Raw genomic sequence first — 24509 nt, 5'->3', positions numbered from 1 at the left:
TGCTGCCTGTGAAACAAATTCTGATGATGATTTGGATTAAATATCATTCTTTGAAGTATGATCTATGTATTTGTTTTTAATGCTGAATATTTTGGACAGCACTTTAGTATGGTACTGTATCAATATACGGGTACAATCAATGCGGATTTTAAACTCCCGATTCGCGACCGGTGCCCAATTATGAATAGGCTTATTATTCACAAAGTTCACCCATGTTCTTTTCCTGATCTAAAATTGCAATTTTTAAAGACAAGATAAATCTAAAGCTTCCAATTCCAATAATTTTATTACGTACATTAATATCTTACTTATACTTTTCATTCACAGGATGTATACGCACTATACAATTGTAAATTCTTAATGCTATTTACATAAATTCAGGAAAGCTGATGTGAAACAAGCCACACTGTATTTGTTGTAAAAGCAAGTGACAGAAAAATGACCTAAAAGTTCTCTAGGAACAATAAATAAAAAAAAAAAGTACAAATTACTGGAAAGATATAAAAAAAAAAAAAAAAATGGCTATATATCATAGCACATCAAACTGTTGAGAAACTAATAATTCGAGTATTCTTGCCTTTGATGTCAGATTTCTATTAGATTTCACTGGTTATGAAATGACTAGCGGATTTCGTTTACGTGTAAACAAGACAATTCATGGAATAAACCACACAGGACTTGATTATACCAGTACATTCAGATCCTTCTTGTATATAAGAAAGCATGAATGATTAAGAAGGGAAACTAAAAGCACAGGCTTGTGGAATTTCTATTAAAAAAAATCTCAAATTTAAGTCTGCGTTTTCTTTTATTTCAGCCGTAAAAATTTGAGTAATACCCGAGTCACCTTGCTCATAGAACCTTACTGGATCAGTTAGCTGCTCAGCAATAAGCCAGGTCATGCTATTGGACTACTCCTAAGTTGTTAGAACTTGTGTTCCAAACTTTTTGTAAATATATATAAAACAAAATATGTTCAAAGCATTGTAACACTACAAACACAACATGTCACTGTGTGTTTTTACATTACTTTCACAAACTTTAATCATCACTGCTGTTGGATGTGACCGGTCGACAGGGGATGCTTACAGGTACTCCTCCTAGGCAGAAGATTCCCACAACAATCGCTAGATTTCTATTGTAAGCCAGAAACGCTGCCTTAATGGCTCAGTTAAATGATCTTAATTATACAATGTAATGATCAATAATATCCCTGATTAATTGAACAAGTAGGACTCTATACATCAGTACATGTAAATGGACATTTGTGAACAGTGGCAGATGTTACAGAACAAGTCTTAGTGAATGTGTGTACAGCTGATGGAGATTGTCTACAATCTACTACAATAAAATCAGAACACAAGTGACTCAACAAATGACAAAAAAAATGGAATGTCTGATCTAACAAGTCCTCTGTACACTGTACAAATACCACAATGTTGACAGGGCATAGCAGAATTTCTGTCGCAAGAGTCAGGGAATTCTTACAACACAATTAAAATAGCTTACATGTATCTATGCTGATGTTTTAGAAATATACCCAGAGCAGATACAAATCTACTAGAAATATACCCAGAGCATATATATATATATCTACATGAAATATATACCCAGAGCAGATAAAAATCTACTAGAAATATACCCACAGCAGATACATATCTACGAACGGTTGTTGTGTAAACAGAGAGACTATAGTCATCATTTTAAAACAGAAAATATTTACTGTCACAGTGTAATAAAAAAATCCTGATACAAATAATTCATCACACTTACTAATAATATAAATATACATCATCTACACGTAATACTAAGAACATGATCAGCTTAAATTAATAAATGTACACCATTGTGTCCAGCAGCCATTAGCCAAGGAAAAATAAATAACAATTTGAAAGACATGCAATGTTATTGTGACATATTGGCGTAAACTGTTGGATGCAAATGCTAGATCAGTTAATGTAGTCTGCTCTCAGTCACTGTAAATTCCTATATATACAATGAACGCGAGGAATTAATGAACAGCAACAGCACAGATATGAATTTTCAAATTTCTAAAATTAGAGTTCAACCTTGAAAAATAAAGGCTGATAAAGATACAAAAAATAAACAAATGAAATCGTTTGAAAGCATTTCTACAAAAGCAATATAATCATCTTTAAAAGTATTTAGTAACAATTGTAAATTTTAAAATAAAAACATTCATGTCCTAATGAAATCAATTTGGAACATGTAAATTTCTTTGACTGTGTCGGGTTCGTTTCAATTCATTTCTAAAATACTCAATGGTTTTTTTTATCCCTTCTATCATTGGTACCTGCAAAATAAGAATGGAAAGAGCTTTTACTCAAAGGAAAGAAAGGTCTACACAAAGAAGAAAGGTGAATATACGACATAATTTTCATAACAGCACTAAAGTCATACATGAAGGCTGGGTAAAGGGGAGGGGCCCTTTAATGATGTAATCAACATCATTGGAATGAGAATAAACATCAAAATGCTTCAAATTTCAGTTTTCATACCAAAAGTACAGTCACATACAAAAGTACAGTCACATACAAAAAAACAGTGTTAATGTGATTGATCGACTTCGGGGATAAAATTACTTTCAGTTTAAGGAGAATATCCAAAACACATCAAACAAGAGCTCCACAAGGTGGGACAACCCTCTTACAAAGTGTCTGCAAGCTTTTTCTATGAATTCCCATAATGGCCTTTGACCTTGTAACCCCCAAATCAATGGAGGTTTTCATCTCGTGATAAAAAAAACTACATATGAAGTATCAAATAAATGGATCGAGCAGCCAATATAGTGTTTATAAAGTTTTTCTAAGTCCCATAATGACCTCGACATTTTGATCTTAAAATCAGTAGGATTTTTCCTCTTTTCATAACAGTTATCAATGGCGCAAAAAACGTGGGCTATGAAGTGTCTACAATCTCAGTGTTAAAAACACACACACAAACAGAACCTTTAGTATATATCCCTTCTTATAACACACACACACAAAAGAGGAAGAATCCTACTGATTTTGGGAATGATAAAGACAATAATCACTATGATAATTTTGGCCCCAAACTAAAACTCTACCCCTGCCCACATGAAATTTACGACTTTGGTAAAGTACTACCTGCTCCTTTTAAATATCTATGTAGTTTTAATTTAATATCAATAGCATTAAAGAAAATGTTACATATATGCTTTATACATAAAGACTATATATATCAAGGCTCCATCCCGTAGTCAGAACCTCTATTCCAGGGATCATGAAATTTACAGATTTGGAAGAGACTTATAACTGCTAAACACTGCTATGTGTTTACTTTTCCTTACAGTTGTGTGGTTGTATAGAGAACATTTTTTAAAATTGGTAAATTTTTGGTATTTCTGCCCCACCCCTACGACCATAGGGTGCAAATAAATACAGCTAATTACAATTACATTTTTCAATTACCCAATCCCTGCCTATTATACTAAAAACTCGCCACAGCCAGATTTTCTCTTGACCAATATATGGATATTACCTGTGGTGGCCAGGCTAAATACCTTTTTTGCTTTAGTAATGTCAGGTTTTCTCTTGACCAGTATATTTACATTATCTGTGGTGACCGGGCTAAATACCTCTTTGCTTTAGTAATATAAGATTTTCTCTTGACCAGTACTTTTACATTACCTGTGGTGACCAGGCTAAATACTTCTTTGCTTTAGTAATGTCAGGTTTTCTTTTTTTAGGGTCATCTTGCATAGCTGGTTTATGAACAATTTTGCTGGATCCACCTAAGACAAATGAATAAATCAGATTAATTAAATGATCGTATACGACATTGCTTAAAAAGAAACAAAATTGTACAATTAGTGGTAACAATCACTATTAAGTTACACATGTCCTCATAGAACACTGAGTCACATGTCCTCGTAGAATATTGTGTCACATGTCCTCGTAGAATATTGTGTCACATAACTATCCTTGTAGAACATTGTGTCACATGTCCTTATAAAATATTGAGTCAGATATCCTCATCGAATATTTTGCTTGCATTCCTGTCTAAAGCTAAAACATAAATGAACCAGATGCTGTCATTAAGACGGTGGTGATTTTGGGGGGAAGTGTTATTTCTGTAGGAGCGATCCACCTTAACAAGGGCACTACTCTGTAGCGGGGACATCAGAGTGTGGATTGTGCGATCCACCTTAACAAGGGCACTACTTTGTAGCGGGGACATCAGAGTGTGGATTGTGCGATCCACCTTAACAAGGGCACTACTTTGTAGCGGGGACATCAGAGTGTGGATTGTGAGGATTCTGTTGCTTGCTATGGATCCAGGTGGATGCATATAATTTCTGGTTTTGTGTGACATGTAGGTCTTTGTTATTTCTGGTCTTTGTATAATACATGATTTACCTTCAATCAATTTTAGTACAATATAAACTGTGTTCAAGGTTTTTCCACATACCGACTAAGTCCTTAATGATAGTCGCGAAGTCCATCATGGTATGTTCCTCTGGGTTTCCTAAGTTGATAGGTTGGGAGTAGTTGGAATTCATCAGCCTGATGAGGCCGTCCACCAGGTCCGACACGTACTGAAAGGACCGGGTTTGATCCCCTGACCCATACACCTGCACAGTGAAAATAAAATACTTGAACGTTCTCTCTGAATGTCACAACATTAACTATACAATTTCAGACAAAGGTTAATTTGAAAAATCAACAGCTAAGATTTCATTCTCCCACTGACTGTAGTTAATATGATAATGATGTTGATTGATTAATTGATTGTATATTGTTTAAAGGGACTGATTCACGATTTCCCCCCAAATTTGTTTTATACTTTAAATGATCAACATCTACAGTGTAGTATGTTTAGAGGGTTTCACAAAAAATTTTGGTCATTCATCATGACAGAAGTTCATTACAGAGCGTTTATTATTTGCTTTGAGAACAAAGATTTAAGTGTGTTATTGTTTACAAAGTTTTCAAAATAAATGGATATTGATCCTAGTTTATTATATGTATCACATCTCATTGACAAGTATACTTAAGGTAAAATCTGTCATTTAAAACTTAAAAGTTGTGATTGTACAAAATAAAGATGCTTTAAATTACAAAATTTACATTTCACTGGTTTGTTTGTTTACATAAAAAGACTCCAGTCTTTATTTACATAACACAGAATCAAAGCTAACATATTGCTACTACCCTTGCATTCAGACGATCCAAATTTTGGTTGTCAACATTAAATAAGTTATATTTTTAATCTTTAACATCAAAAATGAAAAATATTTCTTTCGAAAAACATGAACCAGTCCCTTTAACATCCTTCTCGAGAATATTTCACTTATACGGAGACATCATCATTGCCGGTGAAGGGCTGAAAAATTTAGGCCTATGCTCAGCGCTTGCGGCCTTAGGGCAAGGAGGGCTTTATCGTGCCACACCTGCTGTGACACTGGACCTCAGTTTAAGCAGTCTCATCCGAAGGACCGCCCCATTTAGTCGTCTCTTATAACAAGCATGGGGTACTGAGGACCTATTCGAACCCGGATCCCCACGAGCTCTGAAAGAATCCTTTAAAGGTATTTTAATATTCACTTACAAAACAAACTGCATTTATGTTATGATTTAGCCTACAAGTTCATGAAATGAAATTTTTCTGTGATTTAATGAATTTCAAAACACTGCATCTGGACTTCATTAATCAATGTACTGTGAGATTGATAGACAGACAGATAGACAGATGGACAGACAGACAGACAAACAGATGGACTAACAATTAACTGTATAATTCTACTCAGCAGAACACGATAATCATAGTGATAGATGTAACACTACAATAAACATGATGAACAAACTAGAGAAATAAATTTGACTATCTTATATACAATTGCACCTCAGTATCTCAAACATCAATATCTTGAGTATTGAGGACATGCCGAAGTGAGTTGTATGTTCCATCTACATTTTCTTTCATAATATTATCTCATTATCTCAAAACCTCACAGATATCTCAAAGTTTTCTTTATTGGCCTTGCCGAGTTTGAGATAACAAAGTTTGATTGTATCATTTCCTTACCATGATATTTTGTCCTTGCAGAGTCTGAGTTTGAGATAACAAGGCTTGACTGTAATTCCTTACCGTGATGTTTTGTCCTTGTAGAGCCTGAAGAATGAAGTTGCTGACTACTCTCCCGTCATTCATGTGCATTCGTGGACCGAACGTGTTAAAAATTCTGGCCACTCTCACTTGTACTCCATCCTACAAAAACAAATACAAGTAGTGAAAACACCGATAGTCAAAATACAAGTAGTGAAAGCACTGACAGTCAAAATACAAGTAGTGAAAGCACTGACAGTCAAAATACAAGTAGTGAAAGCACTGACAGTCAAAATAAAAGTAGTGAAAGCACTGACAGTCAAAATACAAGTAGTGAAAGGAACGATAGTCAAAATACAAGTAGTGAAAACACCGATTGTCAAAATACAAGTAGTGAAAACACCGATTGTCAAAATACAAGTAGTGAAAACACCGACAGTCAAATTACAAGTATTGAAAGCACTGACAGTCAAAATGCAAGTAGTGAAAGCACTGACAGTCAAAATAAAAGTAGTGAAAGCACTGACAGTCAAAATACAAGTAGTGAAAGGAACGATAGTCAAAATACAAGTAGTGAAAACACCGATAGTCAAAATACAAGTAGTGAAAACACCGATAGTCAAAATACAAGTAATGAAAACACCGATAGTCAAAATACAAGTAGTGAAAACACCGATAGTCAAAATACAAGTAGTGAAAACACCGATAGTCAAAATACAAATAATGAAAACACCGATAGTCAAAATACAAGTAATGAAAATACAAGTTGTAAAAAATAAAGACAGCTAGGTAGTGAAAATACAGGTACTAAAAAATCTAATCCTTAAACAAGAATACCCCCCCCCCGGAACACTTCTAGTATAGGCCTTTCCGAAAACGTGAGTTATCTCTCTTTGTATTCTTACATTTAGTGTGAATATGACAACTTCCGGGTAGTAACACAGTCAGACTGCTCATATATTATTAGTATGGGCGCTGTTCAAAATCGAGAACAGTTGAAATCATTTGTACGAGTGAGTTAGAAAATGTTAATGGAAAAAAAGAAGAAGAATTTCTTGATCGAGTCGGGAGTGATTTTCGGGGGGAGGGGGGATTTCAAAAATTAAATTGGAAATCACCCAGACATTCATTTGTTTACATATGTCTCCAATAACGACTGACATAATTATTTTGTAGGCAATTTTTTTTATTATAGATATTTAAAACGTCGAGTGCCTGTGGTGAGAAGATCTTGCATACATGTAAAATGCCCCCCCCCCCCCCCTCTTTTCAAAATAAAAGAAATCAATTAAAATAGGAAATCAACGCTTTCATTGTTTTATCAGGGCTAAATTTATTCCACCACCACCAATCGACTCTTTCAAAAATAAACCAGATTGCAATCATTGGGTAACTTTCTTCAAAGTACCTGGACGTGGACGTGCAAATCATTTTGTACACTGCAGCATGAAGCTAGGATTGTTAATATCAACTGATATGTTTAAAATGCAGTAAAATAGGTAACTAAATAATATTTTTTATTAATTTTGTTGAATATTGCTAGACTGATATAAATTATTTTTCATAGACCTGTGTGATCCCGGAAGGGGGGGGGGGCATATTCTCAAATGTACTCTCTGGGGGATAGGTAAGTTTACCCCCCCCCCCTAATACAATGCTTTTGACGTCTCTGTATCTTCCCTCTTTTATTCGTTTTAGCCCCCTTGAAATCTATTTGATTATGTATAGGCACGTATCGTGTCATAAAAGAAATTGCAATGACAGATTTAGACACCCCCTTTCGCCACAAATTTACAAAATAATTTGAGTAAAACTCCGAATATTTTACTCAAAATGGCTGTATTTACAGGTACATACTCTTGCCGACTATAAATTCAGGGTGTTCAATTATACGTTATTTTATTTTCAAAGCATTGCATGTCAGTTTAAAGATGGTTTGTGACGACGAAATTCTTTATGGTTATACTTGTATTTGAAACTGTATAAAATTTGTGGGCAGACAGCTGGAAATCTGTCAGTGGCCTCTGCTTCATTTACAAATTTTACTCACCAATCGAAGGAGATGAACATTTTCAGAATCCAGATGTGTCAGTCCGACATACCTAGACGTACATCGTGGCAGAACTTTCATCACTGAATGTACTACATTGATATTGAACAAGTAACTTCTGATATTTTATTATAAATCTGACTGTATTAAAACACGGGCTAAAGATCCTGAGGAAATGTATGCAATATATGATATATACTAATTTCAGTTATAAAACACGTGAAATCCTGGAAAATGGGGGGGGGGGGGGGGGGGGGTTAGTTAGAATAATCTTACTGCGTCTCGGGAGAGGCCCGTCGTAGGAAATTACATCAGTTTAACGATAGAACATCCTATCGGAGAGGGGGGGGGGGGGGGGGGGGGGGGTGTCCTCCTCTACTTACAACATTAATTTTCTATTATTTTTACAGGCAAAGTTGGTTATTTTCATGTGTATGAAGTAAACCTATGCATTGAGATCTTTTATTAACGTTAACATGTTTGTTGGCGTGATTACTGTAAAATTATACAGCATTATCTTTGCGGCCTTCTGCACTGTTGATAATGACGCTTCTCGAATATACTACCCGGAAGTCTTAACCTACTGTTACGCAAGCGTACTACGTTCCGGATCAAGGAAAGATAACTCATGTTTTCGGATTGGCCTATACCGGTCCCCAAAATATGGTGCTAAAATGTGCGCCGCCGAAGGCAGTTTAGTATATAAAATACGATCGCGTTAGCGATCAGTAAAATCGCTAAAACGGAAAAAAATCACAAAAATAACCCAAAATTCGAATTCCTTGTTAAAAATGAAGTTTAAAAAACTGTTTTTTAAATCAGTTTTTTAAATCCGAAATGAAAAATAATGCAAGAAGATGTACATTTTTTGTTCCAAAATAAATGGAATCCGTTGTTGAGCAAAAGGGTCACGTGCACTTTGTATATACGTAATTCTCATGAATATTTGTATGATACGACGTCACTGGTGTTGATGTAAACAAACTGAACAGCTGATTTGCGATGAAAATGCCTCTAAAAACTGAAGTTTTTTTTTATTTGTGCTGATGCAAGAGAGCTGATTCACTAGGATTATCAGTTTTGATAAATTTGGATGGCAAAATATGTGGCAACGGGAAATTTGGATTAAAGGATTCGTCATATTTCAAGCGACGGATTTATATGGAGATGTTCTAACCAAAATTTCCATCAGGACTGGTAGCTGCATGGTTTGAAAAGCACAAATTAATGCTAGAAAAAGTTCTGTTAATAACATATTTCTGGGTATACAAAGCTAGTAAAAGTTTCGTGAGACACGAACTTAATGAAAGTCAAACTGTTGTTGATTGGTATAATTATTCCAGAGAAGTGCATGCATATTTAAGAGAAGAATTCAGACAAAATAGGAGGAGTGGGAATTTTTTTTTTTGAAATTGACGAAATTTGGTAAAAGAAAATTTCACAAGGGACGGTGTCTGGGTTTTTGGTGGCACTGAAAGGGAGACGAAAAGGTGCTTTTTTACAACAGCGGTAGATCGAACACGAGAAACTCTGCTTGAAATAATAAAAACTAAGATACAGCCCGGTACAACTATAATAATTATAAACTTTGTAGATCCCGATACAGGGGCACACACCAATACTATAGAATCTACTAAGCGTGCATTAAAAAAGTCATTACCGGCCAGCGGCACAGTTAAATCTCTGTACGATACTTATTTTAGTCAGTACTGCATCCGAAAAAAAAATCTTACAGACTCATTAAATCTGTATATGACCCTCTCGATACTCGTACCCAACCTTACTTCGGAACCCTTGATTGCCAAACAACGACTAGTTCTTCAACCCCTCGATCTGATTAATGCAAACAACAGCTTATAGATGATTTTATGTTGTAAGGTAAGACAATTTTAACTACATTTGACTTGTTGGGGGCTGCCGCCCCCAAGTCCCCGCTTTTATTTTTTATTTTTGTCGGGCTTTTATTTTTATCGCACGATTTTCATTGCTCAGCATCCGAGGCGAAAATGCAATGGCGGCGTGTTTACATTCCGCTTAGCAACGGCAAGGGAAATAACTGTTCATGCACACAAGTAATGAAAACACCGATAGTCAAAATACAAGTAGTGAAAACACCGATAGTCAAAATACAAGTAATGAAAACACTGATAGTCAAAATACAAATAATGAAAACACCGATAGTCAAAATACAAGTAATTAAAATACAAGTTGTAAAAAATAAAGACAGCTAGGTAGTGAAAATACAGGTACTAAAAAATCTAATCTTTAAACAAGAATACCCCCCCCCCCCCAGCTTACTCCAATCTCCCAAAGGGTGTTGGTAATAGGTATAAACTACCTCTTTTCTGAGTGTAAAAAACAAATGGCATGACAAACCGAACCATATTGCTACTTCGATGTCCAGTGCGCATGACCTTTGACCTTTTGACCCCAAAATCGATAGGGAACATCTTCATCCCATGGGTAGTCCATATGTATGATATGGTGACTGTAGGTGGAAAGGATAACGCTTTAGAGTGTTGCTACAACCATATTGCTACTTCGATGTCCAGTGTGCTTGACCTTTGACCTTTTGACCCAAAAATCGATAGGGAACATCTTCATCCCATGGGTAGTCCATATGTACGATATGGTGACTATAGGTGGAAAGGATAATGCTTTAGAGCCCGGAAACCATATTGCTACTTCGATGTCCAGTGCACATGACCTTTGACCTTTTGACCCCAAAATCCATAGGGGACATCTTCATCCCATGGGTAGTCCATATATATGATATGGTGACGGTAGGTGGAAAGGATAATGCTTTAGAGCCCGGAAACCATTGCGTCTACAGACGGACGGACAGACGGACAACCCGATTCCAGTATACCCCCCCCCCCCCCCCCCCAACAACTTGTTGCGGGGGGTATAAAAATTACAAATGTATTGCATTTTCTGTATAAGATTCAAATCGCCTCATCATGGAACTAATTTCCCTAGCCCTGGGATCATGAATCATATCATAATTTTAGTAGAGATATCCATCATAATTAAGCACCATCTTGTCTACTAAGTGTTTAAAAAGTAAGATAGTTGCACTCTGAATTTTCAAGGGGACATCTTGACAAAATGATTCTGTGAACAAATATTTGTGAAAATTGGTTCTGCGCTGGTAGAAAAGTACAAATGTTGAAAAGTTTATGAATGACAAATACAAACAACGCATGAAAATGAACCATGATAGATTATGTCAGTGAACAACGAGACAAAAAGATAATGGAAAGCAATTACGTGCACCAAGTCACTCAGCAGAAACAGAATTTTGTAGATGATTTCTCAATCATTGTCCATGGGTCTTCACCTGTGCACAGAACTCCCTAAAGAAATGAGATGCAAAAAAACCACGGAGTATCATTACCTGTTTTGCATAAGCATAGCACATGGTTTCTGCCACTCTCTTGCCCTCGTCATAGCAGGCTCTGGGACCAATAGGATTCACATGTCCCCAGTATTCCTCCGGCTGCGGATGTACCTCGGGGTCTATAAATAAACCACATCATTCATTCCAATACAATCAATACATTGTCGATTCTCAAATGACTTGTGCTGATATTATGTAATCAAAATCTCCGTGTATAGTGCAGTGTACTGGCCGGAGGCTGGGTATTTACAAGTATACATAAAGAGTTTCAGAAGCAATGTTATATATCCACTGAAACTGGGTGATTTTCTAAATAAGAAATTTGGAATGAAATGCATTGGAACAGATCAATACATATTATAAACAACACACTGTAAAAGTTTGCTCCTCAATGACTTTTTCTCACATAGAAAGTGACAAACATTTATTCTATAAAGTTCCCAGTTTGGTGGTTCTTCAGTAGAATTAAGTGACATAATGTTGGCACAGATCCCAAAAAAAAAAGTTTTTTGGGACTACCCCTGGCAATGTTTCTCCTGGGGAGTTCAACCTATAATAGGGGTCTGAAATGTACTACAATTAACCTATAATAGGGGTCTGAAATGTACTACAATTAACCTATAATAGGGCTCTGAAATGTACTACAATGTACTACAATAATAGGGGTCTGAAATGTACTACAATGTATTTTTCACAGCTGAAATGTGTTTTTGACCACTTTCAAGAAGGGGGGGGGGGGGGGTCTAAATTCTGGATGTATGACTGCCTTCTGATAAATTCACTGTTACACCTGTGTGATGCATAATAAGGATTAGTTTGTATAACAACATACTCACCCCCGTAAACCTCTGATGTCGAGGCCAACAGAAGCCTCCCTCTCACTCTCTTAGTCAGACCTACAATGCATGGAGGGCATGTTTGATACCTTCGCAATCAATTTATGTTTCATTGTTTTTCGAAACATTTAAATATACAGGGATAAAGTAAACAGTGTTAATATTGTATATGCCTCATTTTTGCTGCATTTCAAACCTCATTTTCTTAACAGTAGACCATGCACAATGATCTTGAAATCAAAACCACAGTGAGCAACCTGTAAATGTAATTAAACTTCAAAATGAAAGGAATGAAATTCAATTGCAATTGTTATAATGAAACAGCATGCTTTGTACATTGATTATGTGAAGTAGCAGTACAGTTTAAACTGCAATTCACTTGCAACACAAGACAATGTAAACAGACGAACTTTACTGAATCGGAGATTACAGTTTAAATTCAAGAATAACTATATTTCTAATTTATTATTTGCATCCACTAATACTAAAATTAAGGTCGCAAGCCGAGTTTTACAAACCACACATTCATGAATGCTTCTGACCGTTAAATCACAATGAATGGCAGCAAAATAACAAATGGAAGTATTGTTTTAATTCGTTGATTTCTAATAGTTCTTGACATAAAAAAAAACTAGAGGCTCATGGGCCGAATCGCTCACTTGAGTCACCTTGGCCCATATCTAAAGATTTTTCCTACATATTCGCATGTAAAACTTTGACCCCTATTGTGACCCCAACATACCCCCGGGGGCCATGATTTTTACAAACTTGAATCTGCACTTAGTTTGGAAGCTGTCATGTACATGTAAATGTAAACTTCTTTGGCCCAATGATTCTTAAAAAGAAGATTTTTAAAGATTTTCCCCATATATTTGTATGTAAAACTTTGATCCCCTATTGAGGCCCCATCCTACCCCCAGGGGTCATGATTTTAACAAACTTGAATCTGCACTATGCCAGGAAGCTTTAATGTAAATGTCAGCTCTTCTGGCCCAGTGGTTCTTGAGAAGAAGATTTTTAAATGACCCCAACCTATTTTTGCATTTTTGTGATTATCTCCACTTTGAAGGGGGCATGGTCCTTACTTTGAATAAAATTGAATCCCCTTCACCCAAGAATGATTTATACAAAGTTTGGCTGAAATTGGCCCTTTGGTTCTGAAGAAGTCAAAAGTATGAAAAGTTTACAGACAGAATACGGACAGATGACGGACATCGGGTGATCAGAAAAGCTCACTTCTTTTGATGGTTTGACAGTACATGTGGTTAAGAGATGCAGAGATCAGGATTTACTTAACCAGCATGTTGTTGGTCCTGATGGTGTTTGTTTTGATGGTTTGACTGTACACATGGTTAAAAGATGCAGAGATCAAGATTTACTTACCCAGCATGTTGTTGGTCCTGATGGCGTTTGTTTTGATGGTTTGACTCTACACGTGTCAAAGAGATGTGGTTAAGACATAGTGGTTACATGTGGTTAAGAGATGCAGAGATCAGGATTTACTTACCCAGCATGTTGTTGGTGCCGATCGTGTTTGTTTTGATGGTTTTCACCGGGTTATACATATAGTTAGGAGGGGAGGCTGGGGACGCAAGATGATAAATCTGGTCCACTGCAACAACACGTCATCAACATTATGTTCAAGAACCATCAAAGCATACAATGTAAAACACAATTTCCATTGACAATGTAGATATTACAAATCAATAACATCACATCAATATTGCAAACTGGATGTGAATGAAAGGGGAAACAAACATTAGATTTAATTCAATAGACCCAACAGGGAGATGAAGAGCTGGAGTTATAAACTTTTCACTATAACTGCAAACATCGGCCGGAAGATGAATCAAATGCAGCACCATATAAAGGACATATGAATGTGTTATAATCTAGTCCTATCATAATACGATGTGTTCTATGAATGAGTTATAATCTAGTCCTATCATAATACGATGTGTTCTATGAATGAGTTATAATCTAGTCCTATCATAATATGATGTGTTCTATGAATGAGTTATAATCTAGTCCTATCATAATACGATGTGTCCTACGAATGGGTTATAATCTAGCCCTATCATAATACGACGTGTCCATCATAACCTAAAGAAAACCTGCTTTTTAACACCAACATTTAAATGACCTCCATTGATTAAGAGTTGTGACTAGGAGCTGTTGATTAACATAACTATAATGATAGGGTTGTCGATAGTAGTTCTACACACACTGTACAAAAAGTGTAAATTCATTTCTTATTCAAAATCACAGGGCTGCACTCACTGTTTAAAACCAAACAACGTAAATCAGTAACGGTGATTTAAAATGTATTTTAACATCAACATACGAGTATTCAGGGATCATTTTTCTGTATCAATGGTTGATTACAATGGCATACCTTCTATAAACAGCGGATGTACGATGTCATGGTTTATTAACTCGAAGTTTTCATGTCCAATCCAGTGCTCCACATTCCGTTTCCGTCCAGTGAAGAAATTATCCACCACTGTGACCTCATGACCTTCTAACATCAATCTGTCTACAAGATGTGAACCCACAAAACCTGCTCCTCCTGAGATCTGCAGCAAGAAAATGTCGTCAAATAAAAGAACAGGCCCACGTCATTTCTATGAATCGTGCACTCCGATGGTGACTTGGCATGGAACACAAAAAATTGAAAGAACTTACGAAGTTAAGGTCACACGTGATATTTCTGCCTCGATTTTTTTAATCTCGATATAAAGCGTTTTATTACGATTTCTGATATTGGTTTAGATTTTATATTGTAGTAATATGTTTTACGGTGTGACCGTTGAGATGAGCCAAGACCCTTAACATTTTGAAACACGAATTTAGACAATATATCTTATCTGCCTATTCATTTAACGCAGGAAACATATAACACAGCTGATGTAAACAGTGCATTGTGATGTAATATTATCAGCTGCGATGTTGTTTTTCTTCCTTTCAAACCAAGCTGTAACAAAACACACGAAAGTATAAAAAAGCTTGTTTGGAATTTAAAAACGTTTGTGGTACTTTCCAAACAATTTATTTATCTTATCTACATGCAAGGTTTTCAATGAAGCAAATACTGCAGTGACAGCGACATTTTTCCAGAAGCATTATGGGTAATCCCCATCATCTTTCAGCGGATGAAGAGCAAATCACGTGACTCACATATGTAATCATTGAAGCGAGCTCGTCACGTCATGAGCTTCCCCCGCTATTTACCAGATTACTGCACTTTGTGAATTGGCCCGTTTAACTCAGTGGTAAGATCTTGTCTATCATTGTAGCCCAGTGGTTAAAGCATTGGCCTGGTGAACCACAGATCCCTGGAGTTCAAATCTTTATTCATGTATGTACTGATTCAGAAATAAATTTTTGAAAACCGTATTTTTATCCAAAATTGTATCTATTCTCTCTTATTGACATAAGTAAGCATTATATATTATCAAATCTTTCTTAATTAAATCATTTCGTGCTGGTTTGAGAAACTCTTTCAGGGTGTAATGAGCCACCTTAAAAGAAATCCATGTTTCAACTTGATCACTTTGGTTCACCAGATAATGACATACGATGAGTTTTAGAAACAATTCTGGTGCTTGTATCAGCAAAACACACAATTCCTATCTAATTGTAGTTCAAATTCAATAATACATTGTAATGACTGTTCTATTTACAACGGTTAAGATAAACATTTTTTTGGAAATTATCCAAAAGACATAAAAAAAATTATTCAGCAACTGAGATGTCAGTCTGCGCACGATGTGGGGATAGAAATCTGAATTAACTGATCAATGCAGTGCCTAAAAACTCCCCATCATACATACCAAGATTCTTTTTCTGTCTTTATAATTCAGAAACTTCACATCTGGATAAATCTTGTTTCTACAAAATTTAAATATTCATGAATTTCAAAATTTTAAATCAATTATCACAATAATATACAGAAAATCAATTTAACATTATGTAAGTTCCCTATTTGTCTGATTAAAACTCTGGAGTCATGCAGCCATAATTATCAGCTAGTAGACTGCAAGGTCTAACATCAAATATAGGCATCAAATAGATCTCAAAGAAAATCTTAGTTTGAGCAAAAATTTCAATTCAATATACTGAAAATGACCCTGACTTAAAATTGTCCAATCAGATTAAAGCTAGTGTAACAGGAAGGGAGAAAATTCACGTACCAGACCGGGATTCGAACACGGACCCCCTGAATCTCTAGTCAGGTGCTCTACCATCTGAGCTAACTGACCACCGGCGATTGAATCCGGCTGACCACTACATTCCTCCCTCCTTAAATGTCTTCACACTTGAAGACATCAACCCAGGATCTTAATCCCCTGGCAGGCATTTGCACCTGTCAGTTCCAGGGGCTGGTCTGCGGCACCAAATGTAACAGGAAGGGAGAAAATGCAATGGATCAGACCGGGATTTGAACCCGGGACCCCTGAATCTCTAGCCAGGTGCTCTAGCTACCAACTGAGCTATTTGGTCACCGGTGATCGAAACCATCTGACCGCTACACTAGATTCAATTCAATATACTGCTAATGACCTTGAGTTTGTCCTATCAGATTAAAGCTAGATTTCATTCAATAAACTGCTAATGACCTTGAGTTTGTCCAATCAGATTAAAACTAGACTTCATTCAATATACTGCTAATGACCTTGACTTTTTCCAATCAGATTAAAGTGAGATTCATCAAACAGTCACTCATGTTTTTTATGACTGTGTGTATGTATCTGCCTTCTGGAGAGATTTTGTGAAATGGTACAATGCATGCATTTGAAAAGGATTATAAAAATCACAAAAAGAAGTGTGTTACTATAGGCAATATTGATGGAAGTTGTTTGGAAAATTTTCTTCTTTTGTTAGCAAAAAGGTATATTTATTACTCCAGATCTCAGGGCTCAAAACCCAAAACCCAAATTGTTAGATGCAATTAATTTGTTTGAATACTATAGAAATTTAGAAAAACATTGTCAAAATGTATTTCATAGCAATTAAATCCAAAATGCTTGGTAAATGGGCATTGTATGATAATATAATGGACAAGTAGTTTGTAGAAAATCACAATTATACATTTATATGAAGAATAAAATAATTACTTTTATCTTTGAATATGTATATATGTATGTTTATGTGTGTATATATATTTCTCTGTGTGTATGTATATATTATATATGTATATATGTATGTTTATGTGTGTGTATATATTTCTCTGTGTGTATGTATATATTATATATGTATATATGTATGTTTATGTGTGTGTATATATTTCTCTGTGTGTATGTATATATTATATATGTATATATGTATGTTTATGTGTGTGTATATATTTCTCTGTGTGTATGTATATATTATATATGTATATATGTATGTTTATGTGTGTGTATATATTTCTCTGTGTGTATGTATATATTATATATGTATATATGTATGTTTATGTGTGTGTATATATTTCTCTGTGTGTATGTATATATTATATATGTATATATGTATGTTTATGTGTGTATATATATTTCTCTGTGTGTATGTATATATCATACATACAATGTCGATACAAAAGGTGCACAGAGAAATTGCAAGGGTGAATGAGTGAGTGTAGATTACAGTTTGTATGCTTGTATGTATAAATGTGTTGAAAAAATAAAACATTTAAACAAAAAAAAAAAGAAAAAAAAAAAGAGATTCATCAAACAGTTGCAGATCTGACATTAGAAAGTTCACTTTCATTAAAATCTACTTGACTCTGATTAAGTCCAGTCACTGTGCCAAATTTGACATTTGCCCCTGATGAATGAACTAAGTTATCACTGATAATTTATCATAGATTGGGTCTTCATAAATTTAGGATTTTTATATGACTTCAGAATTGAAATTTTTTAATATTGTTATATACAGTGCTCCCTTGATATATTACCAACTTTTGTTTAAAGACTCAAATAAAATACCATATGGTTTCTTCACGGATCACTGGATGTGGGCGGAGCTCATCTATGGTCATTGTTATTTACCTGGAATTTACCTGGCCAAGAGATCAGGGTGCTGTGTATACTTTTGATATACACAGGAAGGGTCTCAGGGCCATCTGCAGTGTTTCTGTGGTCACAGTGTTTGTATAATGGTTGTATCCCTATGGCTAGATGACACACAGTCTACACCACCCCCTCTTTCTCTCTTTTACTCTCAGTCATTGGCTCAATGAATAATTTCTTTTATAAATATAGAACTATCATAAATTGATAATATAAATTATTTCATTAAGTTACAAGTTTTGGAAATTAATGGGCAAATTATTGTTTGATTTCTGATTGTGTAATTTATAATACCAATAATGCCAATTATTGGTATATTATTCCTTATTATCAAGAGGGGGGAAATTACAATTATATCAAAATTGCATTGTTCAAGGGTCTTTTTAAAAACAATTGAATTACAAGAAAATAGCAGTTGTGGACCGGTCAATGCTATCAAAACTCTAGAATACGGGGCTTCCTCAAGATCTAAAGAATGTCTGTAGGTACTGGCTGTTATTGTTAACAAAACATGTGCACCTCTCTGGGGTAGCTCTAGACCACAGTTTCTGCATTATAACGAGGGGCAATATATCAAGGGAGCACTATATAATAAAATAATGTTGAGGTGTATTGAAAGCAGCAGTGTTAATTAGTGTAATATGTAACAGGAGAAAAAAATAAATACATGTATTTTGAAACAAAATATTCATCTGCCATATTACTCATAAGAAAATACACATAACATATCTAAAAGATATATTTCATGATCATAGAGTTATTTCATGATCATAGACTTATTTCATGATTATAGAGTTATTTCATGATCATAGACTTACTTCATGATTATAGAGTTATTTCATTATCATAGACTTACTTCATGATCATAGAGTTATTTCATGATCATAGACTTATTTCATGATTATAGAGTTATTTCATGATTATAGAGTTATATTTTATGATTATAGAGTTATTTCATGATCATAGACTTATTTCATGATTATAGAGTTATTTCATGATTATAGAGTTATATTTTATGATTATAGAGTTATTTCATGATTATAGAGTTATTTCATGATTATAGAGTTATATTTTATGATTATAGAGTTATTTCAAGATTATAGAGTTATATTTCATGATCAAAGAGTTATTTTATGATCACAGAGTTATATGCATTTCATGATTATAGAGTTTTTTCATTATCATAGTTATTTCATGATCATATCGAGTTACAAATGCATTTCATGATCATAGAGTTATTTCATGATTATATTGAGTTACAAATGTATTTCATGATCATAGAGTTAGTAAGTAAGTAAGTGATTTTTATTTAAAGTCGGAACTATATACAGGTAACAATAAACATGAGCTAAGAGCTCTTTAACCAACTACATATGTATATAGCATAAAAAACACAAAGCACTAATGATATCATTATTATTTCATGATCATAGATTGATTTCATGATTATAGAGTTATTTGATGATTATAGAGTTATTTTATGAATGCAGAATTATTTCATGATCGCAGAGTTATCTCAGACACAAGAAATCATTAGATTTGCCTTTGAGCATGTGTTGAGTCTTGTTTGACATTCTGTACAGACTTACCCCAGTTGATGGCTAAACAATACACAGATTCAATATAGTTAATCATTATGATCATGTATGTTTATAGGAATTACACAGATTCAATATAGTTAATCATTATGATCATGTATGTTTATAGGAATTACAAAGTCAGCGTTTTGCAGCAAATGATTTTGAATATGCACAATTATAGCAAATCAAAATATAACAGTTGATAATGTATTTTCAAAACTGAAATCTTATTTTTATATTTTTAAACATATTCTACTTTCTTTTCTGTCAGAATTCCCAGCCATTAAAACAGATGTATCAAAATTAGTGTGTGCATTGTTGACAACTGCAGCAAATTCATGACGAAATGACTTTCATTAGAATTTGTAAAAACATCAAAGCCAAAAGCATTGACAATGTAAATATACACATGCTGTAATAATCAACAACTGTCACTTTGTAAGAGATCACTGAGATACAAATGTATAACTAATCAAGTTTGTATGAATGAAAACAGCTGTTGTCATTGATAAAGCCCTATTTGTAAATTATTGATTAATAAAAAAAAAAAAATTCATGAGATGCAATTTCAAGCAAACCTTTGCTGTATCAGACCTGAATTATTGAATACTATGCAGTGATAAGGGAGCTATACATGTATATGGTCACCAGTGATATACAGTATATTATGTAACCCCTCTCAGGAATGTGACTAAATTCTTCAAAAATCAGAGAAAAACTGGTAAAACAGAGAGGAAAACACCTCACCCTACCTGGAAAAATATCATTTTCTGTCTTTTTAGATCAAACCCAGAGTGTTTTATTTTTTTTGAAAATTGAGCCAATTAAAAGATTTCCTCTGAAAAGAGGAAAAATCACACCCCTGTGGCCTCTGGTTTCTGGTCTGACTACTGCTGTTGAACATAGCTACACATTCCCCTAGCTCACTGCTGCTGTTGCCCTGCCCCCGAACATAACTAAACCCTCCTTGAGATGATATTTTGACTTAAGCTACTGAGGAATCATAGATTTCGGGAAGAGAAAGGGGGGCTAATTTTTCATATATTTCATGGGTACCATTATCCCACAAAGTTTAAATTACAACAAAATACTATATCGATATGATATTTCTGAAATTCAATATATATATATAGATACCATATTCACAACATTCCAACAAAACTGTAAATCTGGAAATTCATGAAAACTGGCCCTAATCAATTCACATGATTCCATATCTAGTTCAAGGCGATCTATACATACTGTTTCTCTAGCTGATTGATGCGCTCCTTCAGGGCGAGGATTTCGTCGTATATTTCACCGTGTCTTGTGCCATTGAGCAGGTGTGTAAAGCTGCAAGTATCAAGTCTCCAAATTGTAAAATGTATAGAAAATTATATCATTGGATACCTACGGTTTATTATGATTTGTGATGGAGAGAGGATCGAGCAAAGCGTAATCAACTTTGGCTATATACAACAATGTGGAAATTACTGACACGAACCTCAATTCAAACAAATATTAAAAAAATTTCATTGACAGAGTTATGAATTTAATCCATAAAATATATCACAAACAATATTAAATCACTTCAATATCTATGAAAAAAAAATCTTACTCTGTTTTTGTTGAGTCAGAAATTTTACTGAACCATACTGAAACAAAACAGATTACATGACAATACAAATGATAATTTTTGAACTTATTATTATTGCAATGCTAATTTCTTTGTGTTCACTAATTTACAGTACAACATGATAATGGAGAATTTCTATGACCAGCAAAAAACACTTCATTATAACCAAACTGTGTTATTATCTAATAAAATTTTTCCATTATAGCCATAAAAAAGTAAAAATCAAGGCAGAAGTTACATGCACAATGGTCATGCTAATTGCAGATTTTATCCAGACAACAGTTCTGCTCAGATAACAATTACCAAATGATCATTAAAAATAATAGCCTATCAAAATTAGGATACTATCAAAAATAGGTAAATTATTCCAGATGTTCACTTACCATCTAAACGTTAAAGTACACCTTTGTCTAATTCCATGATGATAACTTACTTATTCTTCATAAGCTCACGTTTTATGGTTTTCAAATTTTGTGCAGATAATCTCAGTTATCTGCATGAGCACAACTCAGATAAAATCTTTTTAAACAAGTATTTGAATTACAATAACATAAAATGAAAAAATCGGGTATTTTAGTAGATTAGGGGTATTTTGGTGTTGTTGTTTTTTTTAGAGTATTTTGATAAATCATGGGTATTTCAGTAATTCTAGTTACCCATAAAATTTACTTACTTATTATCTGCCAAAGAGATTATCATACATGTACACATCTTAACTCTGAACTTTCAAAATTCCTAGTCAGAGTTTTTTAAATATTAAATAACTGTATATAAACATCTCATTTGAATTTTCTTTTTAAATGTCAGAAGCATGAAGATTTATAATCATATAAATTGAATAATTAATTTACTAATTTAGCTCATGGACAAGTGAGAAAAACTGTGATTGGGATAAAAAAAAAATGTGCGAAAAAGAGCTCTAATTTAACACGACTGTCGTGCAAATAGTGAACATGATCGCCAAGACAGTCGATAGTAATAGACACTTCCGAACATCAATGTAAACAAGTAAACACGCACCTAGAACTCCTATGACAACTCCACAGAAAAACACATACTTCATTCTGAATTTTCTATTTAAGTAAAACGTTCTCCAGCATGCCGACAATTGATACTGTGGTGACTGATTTGGTCTCGGGATCATGAAGATACAGACTATTGAGTTTTCAGTTTTTTCTACTTTTACTTTACGATCATCATATCCAACAGGAAGTGTACTAAAACACAATAAGCCATAAATAGGAACAGTACAAACCCAATATTTCCGGCTGTTTACACAACTAGCTGTTTTGCACAACTGTTTCAAGGTAAAAAAAAAAAAAAAAAAAAATATTATAGATGTTATAATGTTTGTATTTATACATCATTTACAGTGGCGGATTTAAAGGGACTGGTTCACGTTTTTCGAAAGGGAGGTTGACAAAACACGGGCAGTCACGGATGCACGGAAATAGATAAAAATAGTACAAATCACGGATTCATTTTGCACGGATGATAAAAATTCCGTGCATTTTTTAAATATAGAATATGCTATTGATTTGTGACTTCGAACATACATTGAATTTTTTTTTTATGCATGTAGGTAGGGGATAATAGAGGGCGAAGCCCTCTCACGGCCCGAAGGGCCGTGAGAGCGGAGCTCTCCCTATAGGTAACACGTATATACATGTTTAAAAGGAAAATATAGGAAAACAATGAAAAATTAAACCATACCTATGGAACTTGAAAAGTTTGGTACTAATGGCGTCGATTCGAATACTATTGCGTGGACATGTATTTCTCCATTTTGAATCTCGTCTACCCTAGTTCACGTCGTTCTGAGATGTTACAAAAATTCGTAAAAGCATGTAAATCTTATTTTCTTAATCATATATAATCACTCCACCATTAACGCCATGTTTGTTGTTGTGGTTCAGACGCTATGTTTGTAAATTTGCTAAAATACGACGCTGAATATGACGTCACAATGTACTGTTTACATCAGTTGCGTTATATTTCCCGCGTTCAATATATAGGCGGATCAAATCCTGCTAACTTCGGGTTGTTTTTTTTTCTGTTTTGGATATAGATACTAATGCCAAAATTTTTTTGCTTCGCCCTCAAATACGGTCACGCCGTAAAACATATTATATATGTAGGCAGAATCTACTAGTCACGGATATTTTCCAGGAATTGTGACGTCATTGTAATTGTTATAAACATGCGAAATTTATACTAAATTACAAACAGAAGACTATATTTCTTTCATAATACAAGAATAATATTTTATTTTAATCGTAATTTCTTATAATTCTTCAAGAAGAACAATTTACAGAATTTCTGTAACTTTGAAATCCGTGACTAAAAAAATCCGTCCGTGACTTTAAAATCGTCCGTGAATCCGTCACTTTGTATTTGTTTATGCAATTTCCGCGTGATTTTATGTGTTTACGAATGTAATAAATAATAACAAATGTGTTTCTAGTTTTCAGTTTTATTGATCCGTAAATTTGTTAAAAACGGAATGTCAATTTCATATCTTCATCTGTAAAATTTTATGACAGTGGAATGTCAAATTCGATTTCGTCCGCTGTTCAAATGAGCATTACAAATATAATGCATTCTCCGGAACAAAATATTACTGTTCACTTTATGAATTCAGATGTTCAGAAAAATGGAAGTGACTGTGGTGTTTATGCAATTGCAATCGCAGTGGAGTTGTATTTTGGTGGACTCCCAGAACACATTACGTTTAGTACAGAAGCAATGAGACCCCATTTAATGGATTTCATAAACAACAAAATTTTCCGTAAATTCCCTTCATGTTTCACCCACGATGTCAAAATTCAACACTTAGTACTAAACAAATTGGGAAGTCAAATACAAGTCAGTACACATGTAATACATTTTTT

At 34.3% G+C, this 24509-nt stretch overlaps 1 protein-coding gene across 1 annotated transcript; it reads right to left on the bottom strand.

Annotated features, from left to right (window-relative positions):
- Positions 1-267: 267 nt before the first annotated feature.
- LOC125658139 (UDP-glucuronic acid decarboxylase 1-like) lies at positions 268-22917 on the bottom strand. The gene is made up of 12 exons (XM_048889289.2): positions 22639-22917; positions 21601-21637; positions 21246-21335; positions 16210-16267; positions 14772-14952; positions 13884-13988; positions 12377-12436; positions 11538-11659; positions 6133-6252; positions 4453-4615; positions 3672-3775; positions 268-2314 (listed from the first exon to the last, which is right to left on the bottom strand). The coding sequence occupies exons 1-12, from the start codon at positions 22760-22762 to the stop codon at positions 2216-2218; spliced, it is 1263 nt and encodes a 420-aa protein (XP_048745246.1). The 5' UTR covers positions 22763-22917; the 3' UTR covers positions 268-2215.
- Positions 22918-24509: the final 1592 nt, after the last annotated feature.

Source organism: Ostrea edulis, chromosome 9 (assembly GCF_947568905.1).
Source record: "Ostrea edulis chromosome 9, xbOstEdul1.1, whole genome shotgun sequence".
NCBI classification, from domain to species: Eukaryota; Metazoa; Mollusca; class Bivalvia; order Ostreida; family Ostreidae; genus Ostrea; species Ostrea edulis.
The sequence above is the reverse complement of the archived record's forward strand: the minus strand, read 5'-3'. Positions and strand labels throughout refer to the sequence as shown.